Consider the following 22,437-nt stretch of genomic DNA (forward strand, 5'->3'; position numbering starts at 1 on the left):
GTGTGGGAGACAATGAACTCTTTGCCACGTTGATTCTGAGTCCCAAGCATTCTAAATGGTTGAGAAGCCAAGATCTGTGGTTTAATAACTGTATCTCTGACTGAGCTATTATGAGCCAGTCGTCGAGATAATTGAGAATTCTCATTCCCCAAAGCCTCAGCGGGGTTAGCGCCGCTTCCATGCACTTCGTAAACGTGCTGGGAGCCAGAGATAGACCAAAAGGTAGCACCTTGTATTGGTATACTTTCCCCTCGAAGGCGAATCTCAAGAATGGCCTGTGATGAGGGGCTATTTATATGTGGAAATAGGCATCCTCTAGATCCACAGTGAAAAACCAATCTCCCGGGCGAATGTGCGCGAGGATTTGTTTCATTCTCAACATTCTGAATGGGCGCTTCATAAGGGCTTTGTTCAGATGTCTGAGATCTAGGATGGGTCTGAGACCACCGTCCTTTTTTGGTACAAGGAAGTAACGACTGTAAAAGCCCGACTCGCTCTGTGAGGGGTGTACGGCTTCCACCGCCCCTTTTATTAACAGTTTTGATATCTCGGTTCGAAGCACGTGACTTGTGTCGCTTCTCACCGTTATCTCTTCCACGGCGCGAAAGTGCGGTGGTCTGCGAGCAAACTGTAGCGAGTAACCTTGTTCTATTATGTTCAACACCCATCTCGAAATGCCGGGAATGGCCTGCCAGGCCTCGGCCTTCGAAGCCAGGGGCTGAATTAATCTGTGGGGCGAGTCGCTGAGTAACAGGGACTCGGTGGCCCGATAATTTTGCGCCAAGTTGGCGCTTATGAGGGAAATGTTTCCCGCCGCCTGAGTGCAGGGGGCCGGGGGGCATAGAATATTGGTGCTTGTGTACAGGCGAGCGCGTTTGAGCACGGGCTCGTTGACTGTGAGAATAATGTTTCCAGCCACCTGAGTGCAGGGGGCTGGTGAACATGGGGGAGTGCTTGAGTGTAGGGGTACATGCTTTAATGCTGGCACACTGCCTCTTTTTGTGACTCATATGGGTCACTGTGAAAACGGCGTTTGTGCACAGGCGAACGCGCTTGCTTGCGGGCTCGTTGGCTGTAAATGTGATGTTCCCAGCCACCTTGAAGGGAGCTGGGGAACGTTTTAGAAGAGAGCGAGGTGGTACACCGGCCGAAGCGGGCGCTATCCACCTTCTCTTTATACCTCTGGCTAGGACGGCTTCGGAGGCTCAGGTTTCGACACATTGCTGGGTCGGGGACCTCGACGCTCCAGCGGTCTGCTGCGGCTCGTAGAGCGGGAACGCTGTCCGGGCTTAGAAGCCGCGCGAGGCTGGTGAGCTGATGGCGCCGCCTTGGTGGGCTGGGCCGGTCCAGCTTTAGCGTGATGGCTAGCAGAGGAGCTGGAACGCTTAGGCAGGAAATGTCGCATTGCCTGCGAAGCCTTCTGTGCTTCAGTGAAGCGCTCTGTGAACCCAACCACGGAGGGACCAAATAATCCTGAAGGCGACATGGGCGCGTCCAGGAAAGCGGTCTTGTCCGCGTCCTTCATTTCGGTTAAGTTGAGCCACAAATGGCGCTCCAACACCGTCAAGCTGGCCATACATCTGCCGATCGCCTGAGCGTTGGCCTTGGTGGCGCGCAGGGCCAAGTCAGTGGCGCCGCGCAGATCCTTCAGAGCCTCATTATCAGGGACAGACTCATCCAGGGAACGGAGGAGTTTGGCCTGGAAGACCTGAAGCACCGCCATCGAGTGTAGCGCTGACGCCGCCTGGCCGGCGGAGGCGAATGCTCGATCGGCGAGGCTGGAAGTAGTGCGGCAGGCCTTGGAAGGGTGCACAGCCTTTGACTGCCATCCTCTGGTGGAGGGTGGGCAAAGGTGTGCAGCGACGGCTTCCTCGAGGGGAGGAAGGGCTTGGTATCCTTTTTTCTGAGCGCCATCGACCACCGAGAGCTGAAGAAAAAGAGGATTTGGCGCGAGAAGAAAATGGTGCCTTCCACGACTTTGTTAGTTCCTCGTGGACTTCTGGGAAGAAGGGAGCGGTCGGTTGACGGCGGTTCTCGAAAAACCACTCATCCAGTCGGCTTCTCGTGGGCTCCTCGGGTTAAGACCAGTCAATGCCGAGGTCGTCCATGGCCTTCGTGAGCAGGCGCATAAGCTCAGCGTCGACTGAGGTTATGGCGCCGCTGGCAGTCCGCGTCGAAGTGCGTGCTCCGAGGCGGTATCCGACCACCCGCTTTCGGATGCAGCAAGGGAAAGGCTGTCATCCTCTTCCTCCTCTGGTCCGCCGAAGGAAACAGTAGCAGCCGCCAGGCGAGGGGAGCTGTGCTGTTCCTCGGCGAACAATACGGGCGATGGCGAGGCACGCGGGGACATGCCCGGCGTGTGCTCGTCAGAGCGCTCCGGGGGCCTCTGGTCGCGACGTTTCTTCTTCCGTGGCTCGAGAGGCTGAGAGCAAGGGACGGGATTCGGGTCGAAACTGGCGAGTCGAGCCCGAAGGGTCTGCAGCGTCAGTTCGTCGCACTCTGGGCAGCCGCCCTGGTTGAGTGCAGGCTGTGTGTGGTCTCGTCCGAGACATGACACGCAGATGATGTGCCGATCCTCGTCCGCAATTAAACCTCTGCACGAGGCGCAGGAACGAGACATTTGAAACAACGTCTCGGCTCTTTTTGAATGTGTAAACACAGAAGGTATTAAAAGGATATGTGCCGGATGGCGCAGCTGGAAGGCAGGCTTAAGGCGGAGAATCCGACGTCCTCAGGCTGCAGAGTTCCGCTGGGTGCGTGTCGACAGCAGGCTTCGATCCGGAGCTCAGCGAGAGCAAGTCGCTGAAGAAGAATTAATCTGACTAACCTTGCGAGACAGGGTCTTATATACCCTTGGCTATAAAAAAATTCTGTTGCCCCTTGTGACGGGAATTTAGAAGGACTTGATTGGTCCGTCCCGCCCCGCGGTCTCGCTATAGGTTGCTGCAGTTGCAGCGGCACAGCCAATCAGCACGCAGCTGCTTCCTGCTGAGAGTTGTGCAGCTGCACTGCGTGTAAAAGGTATTTTTTTCAAAAATTTGCTTCAATATCTCGAGGAAAGGAATTCCCCCATAAGCGTTTAGCAAACGCAATACGAGAGTACTCTCGTAAGGGAACTGAGCTTTATATTGTTCAAATTAAAACATGGAAGAACATTTTTGATTATTACTTAAAAATGTAAGTTTTGATAATTTATTATTATTACATTACTGTTAGTATTATTATTACATTTAGACGTATCTAAATTTCACTGTACAACAGTAATATATTTGTCAAGTTAAACCAAACTTTTAATTTGGTGAGTTGCCATGAAGACCTTTGAGTTTCTGCGTGTTTATGATGACAATAGTTTTCTCAAATGAAATGGTAAAATGCTCATGAAGTGACTCACGCGACTCTGGTACCGAAATTTTGCACCATTTGATTTAATGTGAATCGGTACTCGGTAGTACCGACATACAGCACTGCTATGCCATTCATCACTATGTGCTTTATATCTGTCTTAGGCCAAAGCAGTGGCCTTCGCTGTGAGGACAAATGTCAGCTACTGTGGTGCCCTAGATGAGGATGTCCCTGTCGCTGGCACTGCCATTTCCTTTGATGTAAAAGACTTCCTTCACATCAAGGAGGTGAAGAAGGCATTTATTTAATGAGAGCCTGTCTAGCTGTCTCCACATATTGTAGAACATTTATAAATGGACTTTAAACACGTTCCTTTGTCTTCTCTGTATTTCCACAGAAGTACAACAATGACTGGTGGATTGGACGACTGGTGAAGGAAGGTTGTGATATCGGTTTCATCCCCAGTCCCTTAAAACTGGAGAACATCCGCTTACAGCAGGAGCAAAAAAGGGGGCGCTTCCACGGGTAAGACAGTAGAATATGAGAGTAATGAGTGTAACACCATGCCTTAAAGGTGAAGTATGTTGTTATTGGGACATTACTGGCACCTAGTGGAAATTAAAGGGGTGGTAAACCACGATTTCACTATTCTAACTTTAGCTAGCGTGTAATGTTGCTGCTTTAGCATAAACAACATCTGCAAAGTTACAACGTTCAAAGTTTAAAGCAAAGGGAGATATTTGCTTTTAAAGAAATCCATTTCTAAGAACTACAGCAAACGGCCAGTAGGCGACTACACACATTCCTCCAGGCTTGGTGACATCACCAGGCTCAATATTTACATAAACCCCTCCTCCGAGAATATTAAATAGGGGGGGCGGGGGCGCCATTTTGTATCGCGGCGCTGTTGTGGTATAGTTAGGCTGGAGTGTTGTTGCCGCGATGCCGAGGAAACGCTGTTATATTCATCCGGATTGCAGGTCTGGGGCACTTGCTTTGTTCAGCCTTCATAGGGACAGGGGTGCGTTGCAGAGCGTTTAACATACAGCATGTTATATGCACGTGTGTATGAGACAGAAGGGAACAGGCGCGTGCGGGGCTCCCGCAGCACATCTCACGGAGGGAAACTTTCACAATGTTCGCGAGTTCAACACCGGATTTGCACAACGTCAGCTGCGTGAGACAAACGCGGCCAGTGTGTGAATGCACGACGCGCGCGGGGCTCCCTCCCGCAGCACATTTCACGGAGGAAAACTTCCACAATGTTCGCGAGTTCAATACAGGATATGCACAACAGCTTGACCTAAAAGCTGGATTTACAAACAGAAGCTGTTTACGGGCCACAACCTGTAAGTCTGATTTATTTTTCATCGATGTGTTTTCCTGTAATAGGTTGTAGCAAGGAAGTAAACAGATGACAACACTGTTCTGCAAACCAGTCTGTTAAATGCTTATTCATACTTAACGTTATCCGACGAACACCTATCGTTACAAACACTAACGTTAAAATCTCAACAGCGAACTTGGCATTTGTAATGATTCATCACTAAGACTGGGATCCATTTGCATGCTTTAATGAAATAGCGTGGTCGTACAGGCAGGGTCAGACAGGGATAAACTGGAAATGACAGGGGCAGGCAGAAAACGTAGTCAGATGACAGGCAATAGGTCAGGGCAGGCAGATAACACTCACAGAAGAATAACCAGGCAAGGATCAAAAGGCAGGCAGCAGGCAGAGAAAGACAGGTAACAACAGTGGTCGGTAACAGGCAGTCAAACAGGATATATAAACGCTCAGAAATGTCCACCTAGGCAAAACAAGACTTTGCGGTGCACTGGAGTGAATGGCAGTCCTTTATAGTCCGGGTGATGGGTAACAGCTGGCGAGAAATCAGTCCAAGGTACGGGCTATTGGGAAATGTAGTGCAATAGTGAGTTAGTACTCTGGTGATGGCTCCCTCTGGTGGCCAGAGGAGGGAGTCACAGAGTTTGTCACTGTGACAGAGCCCCCCCCCTGCGAACGCCTCCTGGCGTGAGGAGGCAAGCGACGCCGAGGTCTTCCACGAGGACGAGGGGCAGGCTTGTCCGGATGATTGGTGTGGAATTCTTCCAATAGGTTGGGGTCCAGGATATCATCCGAGTTGACCCAGGTTTGTTCCTCCGGGCCATACCCCTCCCAGTCCACCAGATATTGAAGTAAGCGTCCTCGGCGCCTGGAGTCCAGTAGCTCACGGACTTGGTAAACCTCCTCGCCCTCCACTAGGATGGGAGGGGGACCCTGATCACCTGACCTCTCCTCGCTGGGACCATCGGCAGGCTTGAGCAGTGAGACATGGAACGTGGGGGAAATGCGAAAATGGTCAGGCAGGGCCAGACGAAATGAAACAGGTGTTATTTGGTGTGTGATTTGATATGGGCCAACGTACCTTGGGCAGAGTTGCTCCTGGAATAAGATCAATGGCACAGTCATGAATGCGGTGAGGTGGTAATTGAGATGCTCGTACCTTGCTGAAGGCCACAGCCAGGTCTTGATATTCGTGGGGGAGTGTCAAGCCTGCCGGAGCTTCTGTGGTAGGTTCCATGGTGGATTCGGTGGCCTGGATGGTCCTGACACATAAAGAGGGTGACCGAGGCAAACATTTAGTTAGGCAGTGCTTGTTCCATTGCAAGATTTGACCCTCTCTCCAGCAGATGTGTGGGTTGTGTGTGCGGAGCCACGGTAACCCCAGAATGATGGAAGAGGTGGATGTGGGTAGAACATGAAATTGAATACGTTCTGTGTGGAAGATACCAATCTGCATGGTTAGTGGTTGTGTAATGGTGTTAATGCTTCCTGAACCCAGAGGGCGTCCATCTATGGCCTCCACTGTGAGGGAAGAGAGACATTCAATTACTGGGATTTTTTGCTGATCAACATAGCTTTGGGATATGAAGTTTCCCGCAGCCCCAGAATCCAGTAACGCAAGGGTCTCCAGAGGAACGTCATTAAATAACAATTTGATGGGCACAGACACACACATAGCTGAGGAGTAATGAGGTTTGGAGTCACTCACCGAACGTGGAGTCTCAGAGCGAGAGCGCACCGGGCAGTTGTTTCTCAAATGACCCGAACCCCCACAGTACAGACACAGTCGATAAGCAATACGGCGTCCTCTCTCCTCCTCAGACAGACGATACGCGTTGATTTGCATCGGTTCATTGAATTCAGGGTCAGTCGAAGGAGGAGCACGAGTGTTACCTCTGGAACCTGCTTTACGAGCACGGATGAGGTTATCGATATGAATGGTGAGTTCAATAAACTGATCCAGACTTTTCCATTCATCTCGGCAGGCGAGTTCAGTTTGTAACTCTCGTGACAGACCTCTTCTGAAACAGACTTTGAGCGTATCACTCACCCAGGTTGTCTGTGCTGCAAGTGTACGGAAAGCCAAAGCATACTCAGCCGCCGTGTCCCTTCCCTGAGTGAGTTCCAACAGGCGGTCGCCGGCCCCTTTGCCATCACTGGGATGATCGAATACCTCCCTGAATCTTTGTAGAAAGTATTCATACGACGGAAAAGCAGACCCGTCGTCACCCCACATCGCTGTAATCCAGTCTAGCGCTCTCCTTGTAAACAATGAACAAATCAAAGCAATCTTACTGGCATCAGTACTGAACATGGCAGGCTGTTGTTTGAGGAAGAGGGAACACTGGAGAATGAATCCTTTGCACCTTGCAGGGTCGCCGTCGAATTTCTCAGGTAAAGAGAGGCGGGGATTGGTTGTTGGCGGCGTCTCCAACACGTGTGCAGTGGCGGGCAGTGAAGGCTCTGCGGGAGTGCGGATATGCAAGCCTTGGAGTGCATTCACCAGCTCTTCTGTGAGACCTGTGAGACGGTTGAGCGGATAAACTGGAAATGACTGGGGCAGGCAGAAAACGTAGTCAGATGACAGGCAATAGGTCAGGGCAGGCAGATAACACTCACAGAAGAATAACCAGGCAAGGATCAAAAGGCAGGCAGCAGGCAGAGAAAGACAGGTAACAACAGTGGTCGGTAACAGGCAGTCAAACAGGATATATAAACGCTCAGAAATGTCCACCTAGGCAAAACAAGACTTCGCGGTGCACTGGAGTGAATGGCAGTCCTTTATAGTCCAGGTGATGGGTAACAGCTGGCGAGAAATCAGTCCAAGGTACGGGCTATTGGGAAATGTAGTGCAATAGTGAGTTAGTACTCTTGTGATGGCTCCCTCTGGTGGCCAGAGGAGGGAGTCACAGAGTTCGTCACTGTGACAGCATTAGTGTAAATGATTCTTTGATTAGAGCTTTTATGTATTATTTATCTACAGGCATGCTAAACATGGTTCTGTGTGTGATTTGGCTAACTTACTAGTAAAGCCAGTGTTTAATAGTTCTTGCGACAGATATTTGGCTATAATCGTTCTAAAAATACAAAAGTAACAGTGCCATTCAGTAGCGATCACTGTAGATCCGCAGTCTTTACTCTTGAGGACTGAACAGGTTCTGCTCGATCATCTTCACTAAAATGTTCTGGGTCTGATTCGGGCTCAGATTGGTGTGGTTTTATTGACGCCATCGTTTCTAATACTGACCAAAGCACAGTCTACCGGTGAAGGGAAGGGGCGTGAATATCCGACAAACGTACACTGCGGTTAGCGAATCACAACACACTGGGCCAGCTAACCAATCTGAGCCCATTGCGTATTTTTGAGGGACTGGCTTCATACAACCCGGAAAGCATCAGACCGTTTTACAAGGAGGGACAGAGCAGTGTAAAATAAAGGTCAAATATATGAAAAAATAATTATTTTTTTTTAAAACGAAGCATGAACACATGTTACAGTGCACCCCACAAACACAATCAAGCCTTCAAAACAATGTGTTTTACCACCCCTTTAAAAAAATAAAGCAGATTTTCAAACAACTTTTCAAACACCACTTTCGTGCGTCACACCTTCCCCAACTCAAAGATCACAAACAGCTCTTGAGAGGGCTTGGGGAGTAATGTCTCAACAGGTATCAGTAGGCTACTTTCAATAAAAATACATATCAGTAATACTTTTAGCTGTGTTGCTATGTGTCATGAGTAAGCAATTGAGTAGACTAACACTGTCTAGAACAAACGCAAGCGTCTTGCTTATAATAAACCAATCCAACAGGGCAGGGGTCTGTCAATTATTATCAATTTTATTGACTAGTTGTTGCATCCATAATTATAAAATGGTGATCGATACTGTAATACCTTAAAGATATTTACATTTTACTTGCATTAAAATTATCAAAGACGTAAAATGTTTACGTTTTCAAGATTTCAAGATTTCAAGATTTCAAGAGTTTTATTTGTCACATACACAGTTATATACACAATATACAACTGGCAGTGAAATGTAAACAGGTCCGCTCCATGGACAGTGCAAATAACAGTTACAAGAAATTAAATAGAAATAGAATAAAATTAGAATAAAAAGTATTAACATAAGTAGAATTATAAATAAATCAAGTAAAAGATAAAAATAGGAAATAAGATAAAAATAAAAATATAAAAAATATGTGGATATGATAAGTGAGATAAACTGTAGACTTAAAAATAAGTGGTTAACATAAAATATATAATATGTATATATAAAGAAGTATAATGTGCAAGGTTTATTACAGGTTGTTACGCAGTAACAATAGGGACGTAAAGTGCAGTGCAATTGCAGTATGTGGATGTTAATGTTAAAAGACTGTATGTTTATGTGTGTGCGGGGGTGAAGTGAGTCACGTGACTGAGTTCAGGAGTCTGATGGCCTGGGGGAAGAAACTCCTCCTGAGTCTTTCAGTCTTTGCCATCAGGCTACGGAAGCGCTTACCAGATGGCAGCAGGGTGAAGTGAGAGTTTGCAGGGTGATTAATGTCTCTGATGATTTTAGTAGCTCTACCTCTGCAGCGTTTGGTGAAGATGTCCTGCAGAGACGGGAGAGCTGAGCCTGAGATGCGCTCGGATAAGCGCACCACTCTTTGCAGGGCTTTGCAGTCGTGACTGGTGCTGTTCCCGTACCACGCTGTGATGCACTGAGTCAGGACACTTTCTATCGCCCCTCGATAGAAAGTTTTCAGGATGGCTGGTGAAACCCTGAATTTCCTCAGCTGGCGCAGGTGGTACAGTCTTTGCCTGGCTTTTTTCACCTGTGTCTGGATGTGTGTAGTCCAGGTCAGATCCTCGGAGATGTTCACACCCAGGTATTTGAAGCTGCTCACTCTCTCTACCGGTGTCCCGCTGATCATGAGAGGGGAGTATGACCGATGCTGTCTCTTCCTGAAGTCCACAATCAGTTCTTTGGTCTTGTTAACATTCAGAGAGAGACAGTTGTCCTGGCACCATGATGTCAGTTGCTCCACTTCGTCCAAGTATGCCGTCTCATTGTTGTTGGAGATGAGACCCAGGACAACAGTATCATCAGCAAACTTGATGATCGAGGTGGAGCTGTGTGTGGACAAACAGTCATGGGTGTAGAGAGAGTAGAGCAGGGGACTCAGCACACAGCCCTGTGGAGCTCCAACACTCAGGGTGATGGAGGTGGAGGTGAACTGGCCTACTCTCACCGCCTGGGGTCTGCCAGTGAGGAAATCTTCAATCCAGAGGCAGAGAGAAGAATTCAGGCCTAGATCCAGGAGTTTGTGTGTTAGCTTAATGGGAACTATGGTGTTAAAGGCTGAGCTATAGTCAATAAATAGCAGCCTGACATAGTTCCCACTTTTGCTGTCGATGTGAGTGAGGCAGGAGTGAAGGACGTGAGAAATGGCATCTTCAGTCGATCTATTGGGACGATAGGCAAACTGAAGAGGGTCCAAAGTGTCAGGAATGGAGGAGCAAATGTTGTTTTTAATGAGTCTCTCAAAGACCTTCATGACTAAAGATGTGAGAGCCACTGGACGATAGTCATTTAGGCAAGAGGGTTTACTGATCTTAGGTACAGGGATGATGGAGGATCGTTTGAAGGAGGTGGGGACAACAGATGTAGCAAGGGACTCGTTGAATATGGATGTAAAGAGCCCTGCGAGCTGATCAGCACAGGACCGCAGAACACGACCTGAAATACCATCCGGCCCAGCAGCTTTCCTGACATCCACACGTTTGAGTGCCCTCCGAACCTCGTCCTCCGAGACAGAGATCACGTGACCGTTGCTGCTCTGAGGGACTCTCTCTGACGCGTCACTCGCCGGAGTCGCGCTGCCGCGATTACCATCAAAGCGAGCGTAGAAAGAGTTTAACTCGTTCACCAGCAACGGATCAGCTCTCACCTCTGCAGAGGATTTAGTTCCAAAAGCACAGATGGTTCTCAGTCCCTGCCACATCCGCCGGGAGTCGTTGAGTTGGAAATGAGATTCCACTCGGTCTTTATAGCGGAGTTTTGCGGCTTTAACGGCGCGCCGGAGGGCGTAACATGAAGCTTTGTACTCCCTCATATCCCCCGTTTGGAGACCGGTATTGTAAGTGGTGGTGCGCGAGTTTACTGCAGTGCGAATTGAACTGTCCACCCACGGTTTCTGATTAGGGAAGGACGTTATAGTTATTGTTTGTGTGGCTTGCTCTGTCAGTGTGTTAATAAAGCAGAGCGCCACTTCTGTGAACTCGCTGACGTCTTCAGAACTCGCGCGGAACATGTCCCAGTCGACGTCATCAAGAGCTGCCTGTAGCGTGATCTCTGAATGGGATGACCAGCGTTTGACTTCCCTCCTCACCGGGGGCTCTTGAACGAGCCTTTGTTTATATTCCGGTGTGAGGAAAATGGCGGCATGGTCCGATTTGCCAAAAGCTGGCTGTGAACGAGCTTTGTAGGCGTTCTTAAACGGAGAGTAGCAATGATCCAGTGTGTTTGCTCCTCGTGTGGGACAGGAGACATGCTGGTGAAAGTTTGGCAATACTTTCTTTAGGTTTGCTTTGTTAAAATCACCCGCGACGATGAAAGCAGCGTCGGGGTGTTTGTTTATGAAGCCGCTGGTCACATCATGGAGGGCAGATAAAGCCAGCCCCGTGTCTGCTTGTGGTGGAATATAAACGGCAGTGGCGATGACCGAGGAAAACTCCCTCGGCAGGTAGAAAGGCCGGCACATGAGAGTTAAATGTTCCAAGTGAGGCGAGCAGGATCGCGAAAGAATGGAGATGTTCCTAGGATCGCACCATTTCTTGTTTATCATGAAACACACTCCACCGCCTTTAGATTTCCCGGCCTCGGCTGTTCTGTCCATCCGAAAAACAGAGAAGTTCTCGGACGGCGTCACGGCTGTATCCGGGACCGCTGGCGTGAGCCATGTTTCGGACAGACAATAGATGTTGCAGTCTCTCATGTCCCGTTGAAAACTTATCCTGGCTCTAAGATCGTCCATCTTATTCTCCAAGGATTGGACATTTGCGAGCAAAATGCTCGGGAGAGGAGGACTGAATGCTCTTTTTCTCAAACTAGTCTGACGTTTATAGCATACAGTATTCTAACTGCTGACATCTTTATCTTGACACAGACTGCCTTGATTTGATCTTATTTCCACAAAATTTTACTCAAAATTGAATTAAAAATGCAAAATTACTCTTTATTTCTGAGATGATAACTGGACTCCAATTAGACATGCATGTGATGAACTGATTTTTGTTTTGAAAACTATTTTAAAAATAGTAGGTATTATGGGTGTAACGATACACTCATGTCATGATTCGATACATATAATGATACTGAACTCACGATACAATAGTAGTGCGATACTCCAAGACATATGGTAAAATGTACTGTTGATTATGGTATTACATTTGAGTGGAAATGAATAGGCTTGGACTGCTGGTAACCCAATGCACAGGACAATGGTGACACCAGAATAAAAATATTTGAATGATTCTGAAGCTGAAAATACACTGTCACTGATTAGATATATTTAAAATATTGTTGGCCGGTTTCTACTGGTTTCTAATTTGGCATTACCAGGACCCACAAACATGCACAATTACACAGTATATTCAACATTATATAGTAGTTTAATTTAGTACTGACACTAAAACTCACTGAATTTCTTTTTTACAGTAATTTCCATTTTGGGTGAACTATACACAATACAGATTGTCACTATCCATGATACATATTGTTGCATTTTTGTATTGCAATAGATTGTGAGACAATATATTGTTAAATCCCTAAGGGGTATAGTTGGTATCATATATAATAGTAGTGTATCATATATAATGTGTGATAGGGACCAGAACGGTCTCAAGCAGGCGTCCAGAATATGTTTATTAAAGCAGATGTGCAAATAAATATGATTGCAAGCATAAATAAAACTAAGGTTATTAATAAAAACAGTCTAAAAACTAGACCTGCTAGGTAATAAAAAAAGTTCCAACTCCCCTCTTCAGCAATTAAGGCTGAACAGCACTAAAATAACCTTGTTCAAATTTACTCTACAACCACAATCCCTCCACTAGTCCCTTGCTACTGGTGACAGCCATCTTAAATGCACATCTTTCCTGCTCTTACTTATTGGAACATAGCAACATACCATATTTTAAATGTAACTCTTACCTCACCATATGATTAATAAATAAATACATAAGGCCCTGGTTTCACAGACATGGCTTAGACTAAGCCAGGACTAAAGGCCCATTCACGCCCAGAATGATAACTATAAAGATAACTAGCGTCCAAACCAGCGGTTGATATCGTTCTGTTTATTCTACCTGCATGCTTGTCTGTCACTTTAAAGGGTTGCGCTTGTTACAGCAGGATGAATTCTGATTGGCTGTCAATGTTTTTATCGTTCATCAGCTAGATAAAATAATTCTGAAAGTGATTCCAATTATATTGTTTCTCTGTGCCGTTATCATTATAGCTGTGGTGTTGGCTATTCTTTAATATTGAGAGCGATTTTTAGTACTATATCTTTATCGTTATCTTTATAGTTATCGTCCTTAGTGTGAACAGGCCTTAAAGGTGTAGTGTGTAAATTTTTGTGGCATCTAGCGGTGAGGTTGTGAATTGCAATCACACACTGCTCACCCCTCCCTTTTGAAACATATAGAGAAGCTACAGGGGTCGACACAAAAAAATGTCATCATCGGAGAGAGCAGAGTGTGACTAGTGCTCTGTAGAGAAGTTTGTCTGTTTAGGGCTACTGTAGAAATATGACTGCGCAAAATGGCGATTTCACTGTAAGGGGATCCGCGTATGTAGGGTAATGAGTAAGGTAAGATAATAAAAACATAACGGTACATTATGTAAGGTCTTTTATACACCACTGAAAACATAGTTATGTATATTATGTTGCATTTCTGTCAATAGGTCCTCATAAATACTACACACTGCACCTTAAGTCTTAGGCCTTAGCATCTTGAGACAAAATAATAGCACTGACATATTTTAAGATGTGTCTGTGCAAGTTGCTTTCAATTAAGACAGCTAAAACATGCATTTAGTAGGCTTCAACCTTGTCTGTGAAACCGGCAAAGATGATTAAGAACAAGAGTTAAAATCAACATTAGTAAATACAATAAAAAGGACAGATAAAAACAAAACATACTTTTGCACAAACATTTTCACAAATTAGCTAAAATGAGCACTCCCTTACAGGTTTGTGCTTTCCCACGTTTATATTTTAAAATGCATACACAGTAAGTAAGAACACATTAAAAACGGTGATGGAAGACAACTTCAATGTCTCTCCATCACAAAATTGATGTAGTATTACATTCTGAACATAGGCTGTGTCCAAAATCGGCCCCTATACCCTTAAATAGGGCACTATTTGAGGGGACAGTCATTTGTAGTGGTGTCCGAAACCATAGTGGACGTTATTGAGAACACTCATTCAATCCCGCAATGCACTGCAAAAACGAGTGTACAAGGGAAGTACACAGCTCAATCAATCATCCATACATTTTACAAACTGCACTGGTCCAGTGTAATATCATACAGCTATAAATTCCTTTATAATTGATTATTAAATTGTTTAATTATGGTTTATACATGCTAGTTTCCATGGCAGAGTTCAAGATAAATCTTTTCATTACTACTGGAGCCACGTTGAGAGTTTGCATTCAGTGTTTCGAATTCACTGAGTCATTTTCATTCACTCCTTCCAGTGGACTATATAAGCGGAGTTATGTAGGGAATAGTGAATGAGGGTATAGGGGGCGATTTCGAACACCGCATTAGTCTTTAATTAACACTATGCTCTTTTCTTTACTCCGCCCCCACAGGAAGTCCAGTGGGAACTCCTCCTCCAGTCTGGGTGAAATGGTGTCCGGCACCTTCAAGCCCAACCCTGCTTCTGCAGGTCAGCTTCAGACTTCACTTTTACTGAAAACTTCCAGACCAATTCAGATTTTTAGGCTGATTTTATAACAATTTCCAGAGAAAATAGGGAATGAATGGATATTTTACAATAGCAGTGATTATATAGAACATATTATAGAACATTTAGTATTATATTAAAAACCATGCAGGAGAAATGCTAGGCATTGAAAATGTTTGAATTTTTTGAATTTGTTTTATTTTAGAACTTCATATAAATTTAAATAGAAGAAAGATGCATCTTATTTTGATGTACAGTATTTGTTTTTATGGCTCGGTTTAAAATCGGCTTTTTTTTAAATCCTCTTTTCCACTATTCCAGGTAAACAGAAACAGAAAGTGGTGAGTTCACTGTCTTTCGTTTTTTCAATTCTATAAATCCTGTTAAATGTACAGTGTGCTATTTCAAGGCATTGCAGTGTTCATGTGGTAATCAGTACAGGGTTATTGTAGTGCAAATAAATATTATTTCACGTCTAAATCGCTGTTATATTGCAGGCCGAGCACATTCCTCCATACGATGTGGTCCCTTCCATGAGGCCAGTGGTGTTAGTTGGCCCATCACTTAAGGGATATGAGGTAGGTCTCCCCCAATCCCTATTGTGTGTGTGTGTATATATTTAGACATGGTAACCAGGGCATCACTTCTTAAGCAGCAAGCAAGAGGGGATGTCGGTTTGTCACTAAATAGCAGTCATCATCTCCAAGCAGAGTTGCCAAGGCAACAACCTTCTGGGTACAACATGCCAGTCTCAAAAATGGAGCATGGTTTGAAATTAGAAACAGAAAAAAACAACCACCCTCCCAGAAATCAGTGTGACAATCATGCACCATCTGAATATTAGTGACTAGATCTCAAGGCATGCAAGGCTTGAAGCGTATATAATGATTGATCTGTGAATGCTAAACAGCTGTTTGCTCATTTCATTTCTTTATGCAAGCATATATGTCATCTGCTCTTTTTCAAACATTTAAGACAGACTGCACATTTGTGTTGTTTCCTGGCTAGACACTGTTGAAGTACAGTAGATGTTTCCCATTGTTCCTTAATAAATCGATCAAATAAAAATCTCCTTTTTGTTCATTGTGCTTACTCTCCTGTCCTCATGGGTTTGAACACAGGTGACAGATATGATGCAGAAAGCACTCTTTGACTTCCTAAAACACAGGTTTGAAGGCAGGTGAGGGACAACTTTGAATGTGTTGTGGACTTTGAATACCTTGTCAATGTGATAGATTTCACCATATTTATTTCATAATTCCAGGATATCAATCACAAGAGTAACCGCAGATATCTCTTTAGCCAAGAGATCTGTGCTGAATAACCCAAGTAAGAGAGCCATCATTGAGAGATCCAACACCAGATCCAACCTGGGTATGTCCTTAATTGCCATTAAGCATTTCTAACTGAATGTTTCTAACTAAAAGTTAGTTTAAACCGATAGTCCACCAAAAACCCTCATGTTGTGGAACATACAGAAAAAAATTATGTGAAGAATGTTGGTAACCAAACCGTTTTGGTTCCCATTGATTTCCATTGTATGGACAAACATTAAACATTAAATTATGACAGAAATTTCATTTTTCGGTGGACTATCTCTTTGATGTTAAAAATGTTTACTAAATCAACATGTTCCCAGCCAAAAAGAACAAACCTAAGAACTTTTTTCTAACGTTCCCATTTAAGGCCATTACATACTCCGCAAGAACAGAGCAACAAGTTCCTGCTCTGGTTTGGGAGTTCTCGCAGCTTGTTCTCGACACATCATCTGAGCAGAACTTTTTTCTTGTGGGTGTCCAAGAACTATTGTGTGATTGGTCAGAAATTTAAAGTGTGCAGGGTTAATGCAGAGAAACGGAAATGTTCTGCACCTGCTTTTCTCGTGAAGTATGGAATGTCCTGGCCAGAACAAACTTTGTTCTTGTTCTTGCCACTCCGAGAAAACTAATAAATTTCTTTGTTCTTGTGGAGCATGTACCAAGCTTAAGTTATAAAAATGTGGTTTCACAGACAAGGCTTAAACTAGTCCCACCTAGACTAACATGCATGTTTGAGTTTTTTTAACTGAAGGAATCTTGAACTGAAATATCTTAAGTGTCAATATGTCACGATGCCAGTGCCATTGTTTTGGAGACGCACACCAGTAATGTTTTTTTTCTAGGACATGTTTATAAAAGTTACTTAAATGCATTAAATTGAACTAAGGCCTAATCCTAGTTTAGTCTAAGCCCTGTCTGTGAATCCGGGCAGTTATTTCTAAAAGTTCTCTGAATGTTCAAAACATCCAAAACAATATTTTTTGGTTATGTGAATGTGAAAGGGTTAGTTCACCCAAAAATGAAAATTAAGTAATTAATTACTTACCTCGTTCCAAACCCATAAGACTTTTGTTCGTCTTCGGAACACAAATAAGATATTTTTGATGAAATCCAAGAGCGAGACTGCAGCGTTAATACCACTTTCAAGGGCCAGAAAGGTAGTAAAGGCATTGTTAAAATAGTGCTTCCAGGTTCTACGAGGCTCAATATTGGCCAGCTCCTGCGTCAGCATCACACGCATGTGTTGTGGTGCTCAAGTGAACAGCGTCAGCCAAAACTGAGTCAGTGTTCTGACGTAGAACCCGGAAACACTACACTGTGTTTACAACGTGAAAAGCGTCAGAGACTGACACGGATGAGAATTTGCACAGGGATGAGAGTTTGCGCACAAAATGTATTCTCACCACTTCATAACTAATTTAATATTATTTCAGGGCTATGTCTTTACTACCTTTCTGGGTCTTGATACTGGTAATAACGTTGCAGTCTATGTGGGATCAGAAAGGTCTCTGATTTCATCAAAAATATCTTAATTTGTGTTCTGAAGGTCTTACGGGTTTGGAATGAAATGTGGGTGAGTAATTAATGACAACATTTTAATTTTGGGGTGAACTAACCTTGTAAGGAAACATTCCATTTTGTCATTTTGCATATATATTGGATTGTTCTCTGAACATTCTGAAACATTTAAAAAGAAACTTTAGACGACCGTCCAACTAAAAGGTTTCGGGAAAAACGTTCCCTGTTAGCTGGGTTGTCCTGCTGACACTTGGTTTTTGTGAATGTTTCCTGTTTCTGACAGCGGAGGTTCAGAGTGAGATTGAGCGAATCTTTGAATTGGCCCGATCCCTTCAGCTGGTTGTGTTGGATGCCGACACGATCAACCATCCAGCCCAGCTCATCAAGACTTCTTTAGCTCCCATTATTGTCCATGTCAAAGTGTCTTCTCCCAAGGTATCAGTCATTAATAAAATAATGTCCCCTTTGCATTTCTTTAACAAAGACTAAAGAAGTACTAACAGTATCTGTTAGTTGAATAATGTTATTGTCTCTGTCTTCAACAGTAATATTGTGTGTGCTTGCAGGTATTGCAACGGCTGATCAAATCACGTGGGAAGTCTCAGAGCAAGCATTTAAATGTACAATTGGTGGCGGCAGACAAATTAGCACAGTGTCCTCCAGTGAGTATTCAGAGTAATCTGAACATAGTCCGATTCTTCAATTTAGAAGACAGTGTGCACAACCCATTTCACTTTCATAATCTGACATGCACTGCTGCTCAAAAGTTTGAGTTCAGTAAGATTTTTAATGTTTTTGAAAGAAGCCTCTTATGCTCACCAAGACAGCCTTTATTTGATTAAACATACAGTAAAATAGTAATATTGTGAAATATCATTGCAATTCAAAATATCTGTTTTCTATTTTAATATTTTAAAATGTAATTGATTCCTGTAATGCAAAGCTGGATTTTCAGCATCATTACTCCAGTCTTCAATGTCACATGATCTTTAGAAATCATGAAATCATTGAAAACAGTTGTGCTGCTAATAATTTTGTGGAAGCCATTGTACAATTTGTTCAGAATTCTTTTATTAATAGAAAGTTCAAAGCTTATATTTGAAACTGTTGAATCTTTTGTAACAATATAAATGCCTTTGCTGTCACTTCTGATTATTTAGATCCTTTGCTAAATAGTGGCGCAACGTTTCACAAAACTCACGGTTCGGATCATTTACGGCTGTTGAGTCACGGATCAGATCATTTTTGCTTTTTATTTATTACTTAAAGCTAATTTTAAGTACTTCGATATCACAGTAAACTACTAGCCTAACTAATAAAGTTCAAACATTATTAAAGACAAGCGAAGTCAGTAATAAAATATGAACAAATACACAGATTACAAGCATAGATGAATGCTACATAACAAAGTTGACAAAAAAATGACACTATTGTGTTCACTGTAGAAATTAAATATAGATTAATCTTTGTTAAATCTGTATTTTGTTGTTTTATTAACATTAATGACACAGACATCAGCAGGATTATTAGGCTGCTGTCACTTTAAGACTGAATACACAGACTGAATATACTGATCCGGTTTCTTTCTCAAGTGTTTACATTCACTTAAGACATAACCTAGAGAATACTTACCCGCACTTCGGTGTGTGCGGCTCTGCGCACAGATAACAGCACATGAGTCATAATTTTTGCCTTTTCGTCTGGGTTTAAAATCTCTTCAATGTGTAAATTGGTAAGACAAAACATGTGCAAATGCTAAACTTTCACTCAATGGTGGTTAAACTTAATCTGTGAATCATATGCATGCCGAACCATGGGGCCAGGTCCGTAAGATCATGGATCAACTGCGATACGTTTAACCTCATTGCTTAATAAAAGTATTTATTTATTTATACATTTTTTAAATCTTTCTGACCACAAACTTTTGAATGTGTATTTCTGAGTAAAAAATTTATTCATTGGGTCAAAAAAATTTTTTTTGTGACAAATCATAAAACATTGACTACTTTGCTGTTCCTGCTCCACTCCAGGAAATGTTTGATGTAATTTTGGACGAGAATCAGCTCGAGGATGCATGTGAACATCTGGCTGAATTTCTGGAGGCCTATTGGCGCGCAACTCACACTTCCCTCAGCACTCCTCTAAACCCTCTGCTGGGCCGCAACCTGGGCTCCACTGTCCTGTCACCATACCCCACAGCCATCTCTGGACTACAGGTGAGTGAAGGCTTGGGGCTTAGCCAGAAAATTTGTTTAGAATGTGTCAATATATGCTAATTAGAATGTGTAGAAACAGCTGATATCTATGAACTTTCAACAGAGCCAAAAAAATAAAAACAGCAATCACATCAGCGACAACTCTCCAATGGAGCGACGCAGCTTGATGACTTCGGATGAGAACTACCACAACAACGAGCGGCAAAAGAAGAGTCATAACCGCCTGTCCTCCAGCTCCCAGCAAAGTCGAGACCACTACCCTCTTGTAGAGGAGGATTACCATGATCCATATCAAGACGCGTACAAACCTCACCGCAACCGGGGCTCCCCCGGGGGCTACAGTAACGACTCGCGGCACAGACTCTGAACACCCAAACCACTACAGCCAGAGTGATGAGATAACTCTCATGTAATTGTGTAAGCCCTTTCTGAAAATGCAGTGCATTGCGTTCACTCCGGCACAGATTCCCGTCTATGGGCCATCTTAACTAAAGCCAAAATCCGAGCACCCGGTCCATCTATGTAAGGCAGTTGTTTGTAGCTCATGAGCATCTTTTGTCAGGCAGTTTATCTGCAATGGTTGAGATAAGATGCTCTCCTGGAGGAGTGAGAACTATAGTACCATATGGTCCATCCAATTTCTCCTAGTTGAGGCCTAAGCTCTGCATCTAATTGCTAACCAAAGCCCTGCGCCGTCTATATTAGCAGGACTCTTTGTGGTGGCATGCTAATTTTCACCCTGAACTAGTGCCGGCATGCTGAAATGCTCAGCGGTGCCAACAGCCAATCAGCACAGAGCCTTTTTGCACGATTTCAGTAGCCAATGGAAGTGTCACGCATTCACTGGTCTGTCTCTTCCTGTCTTAGTATATTTTTGGTGGCCCAGACAGCCTCAGGTACGAAGCAGAAAGCTTCATAGGTGCCAAAATCCAAGAGGTTTCTTTTCCTGTGGTCTATTTTCATAACGATGCTATCCGCAGACAGTGTCTTTTCAAGCAGAATACAAAATATTGCAACAAATTGTCCTTTTTTATGCACACCATAATGCCTATAGTTCGCTCAGCGCTTTCCCCAGGCCTACATGTGAGATGCTGGCTGCGTCCGAAAACTTAAAAATGCTGCCTTCGGAGAATGCATTCCAAGGTAGGAAGGCATCAAGGCACATTCATATCCAATGTTAGCTTCACTTCCTGTCTCCTGAGATACCTTCATCTGATCGATTTTTGAAGGCATAGATGTATTCTTCGCTGCCTTTGATATCCCACAATCCTGCGCTTTCCATTCTGTGACAGTTGAGCTAAAATTAAAGATTGTTTTTGAAAGTTCAGGTGTAAATGTACGGCCATTTTCCACTTCTGATGTCATTTCTAGTGAAAAATTACTACTGTAGTTATTCAATATTTGCTCAGTTCACCAAAGCGCTCGCTTTATTTTGCTGTAGTAGATCATTAAACCGTTACGCTGCCTTTGTGCGCAAATGCTGCCTACAAAATCATTGCCTGATAAGGCAGCGAGACAACAAGTCAGCTGCCTAAGTTTTCGGACACAGCCACTATTGCAAAGAAATTAGACCATACTAGTTGTATCAGGTGGATTTATCACTTTAAATTACTCCATTACTTGGTAGTAATAGTAAATATACGAATCTCATGAAACCTGTCAGAATCTCCAGATCATATTTCAACCCAAAAATCTAAAGAAATCACAAAAGAATTTATTATATCCATAGGCGTAATTTACGGGTGGGACGGGTGGGACATGTCCCCACCACTTTTTGCCAGGCTCGATATTGTCCCCACCACTTTTTAAAAGTAATTGAAAAATAGATTACGGAAGGTGTGTATTAAAGCAAAAGCACGATCTACAAATCGTAATACATTCATTTAACAAATTTTTCCGACGGTCAGAAGCTTTTTTTTCCATTACAGATTTTTGCAAAACTTTTGCCATATTTAATAGTCGATAAAAAAATATTGCGAAATGACAGCGTTTCCATTAACTGATGTTATGCGACTAAAACATTTTTTTTTCTCACGTGATAAGCCATTCCAAAAATTATGCCGCGTATGTTCTTAGGTTTATGTATATCCCAGCCAACGCACGCCATTATTTTTACTGGAAGGAGACGCGCGTGTTATTCAAGCACTGATGGCAAGGAAAGCCCCTTACTTGAGCGGCACATACGAGGTGTTTCTCTCTCTTATCTGCTTCAAGGTCTTGATAAATTGTGGCATTTTATATTCTATTGTTTTTTTTTATGAGTTTAATAAAGAACTCGTCTTCTTTCCAAACATACCGCGCCATCTGTAAAGAATGATCAACTTTTACGCCAGGTTATTGTGACGCATTGCTGCCAGCTGCCACATAGGCTACAGAGATGAGCAAAATGTTTGAAATTGCATGGTGGTAACTCAAAGTTTTACCACTTCGTTACGGGTAACAGGTGCCATGGACCGCTCATGTTAGCATCAGTGGCATAACCGGTGCACAAATATCATCTAACTCTATAATAGGCCTACAGTAATATATTGTATGCTATATTGTAATAGCTACATATATTCTAGAAATGTATTAAAAAGAAAGATGCTTTCAGCCTTACTCAAAGGTCGCAGAAACAGGCCGGTGGGTTCGTTACGCACGTCAATCCAGTTCTTATTTTGGTTCTTATGTATTAAATATACAGGCCATTCATTTATGAAACCTTGATCAAAATTAAAATACAATTT

The 22,437-nt window shown here is 43.7% G+C and overlaps 1 protein-coding gene across 2 annotated transcripts in view; it reads left to right on the top strand.

Moving 5' to 3' along the window:
- The window catches only part of cacnb4a (calcium channel, voltage-dependent, beta 4a subunit), a 53,238-nt gene extending 31,840 nt beyond the window's left edge, over nt 1-21,398 (top strand). For both annotated transcript variants that reach the window (XM_079822187.1, XM_079822186.1), the window contains 11 exons: nt 3,507-3,629; nt 3,740-3,867; nt 14,564-14,640; nt 14,980-14,999; nt 15,156-15,236; nt 15,780-15,838; nt 15,923-16,032; nt 17,779-17,930; nt 18,062-18,157; nt 19,526-19,711; nt 19,815-21,398. In XM_079822187.1, coding sequence (XP_079678313.1) covers nt 3,507-3,629; nt 3,740-3,867; nt 14,564-14,640; nt 14,980-14,999; nt 15,156-15,236; nt 15,780-15,838; nt 15,923-16,032; nt 17,779-17,930; nt 18,062-18,157; nt 19,526-19,711; nt 19,815-20,078 — 1,296 coding nt within the window. In that variant the 3' untranslated portion in view covers nt 20,079-21,398. The remainder of the gene's footprint in view (nt 1-3,506; nt 3,630-3,739; nt 3,868-14,563; nt 14,641-14,979; nt 15,000-15,155; nt 15,237-15,779; nt 15,839-15,922; nt 16,033-17,778; nt 17,931-18,061; nt 18,158-19,525; nt 19,712-19,814) is intronic.
- Nucleotides 21,399-22,437: the final 1,039 nt, after the last annotated feature.

This window comes from Gobio gobio (genome assembly GCF_949357685.1).
Source record: "Gobio gobio genome assembly, chromosome: 7".
NCBI lineage: Eukaryota > Metazoa > Chordata > Actinopteri > Cypriniformes > Gobionidae > Gobio > Gobio gobio.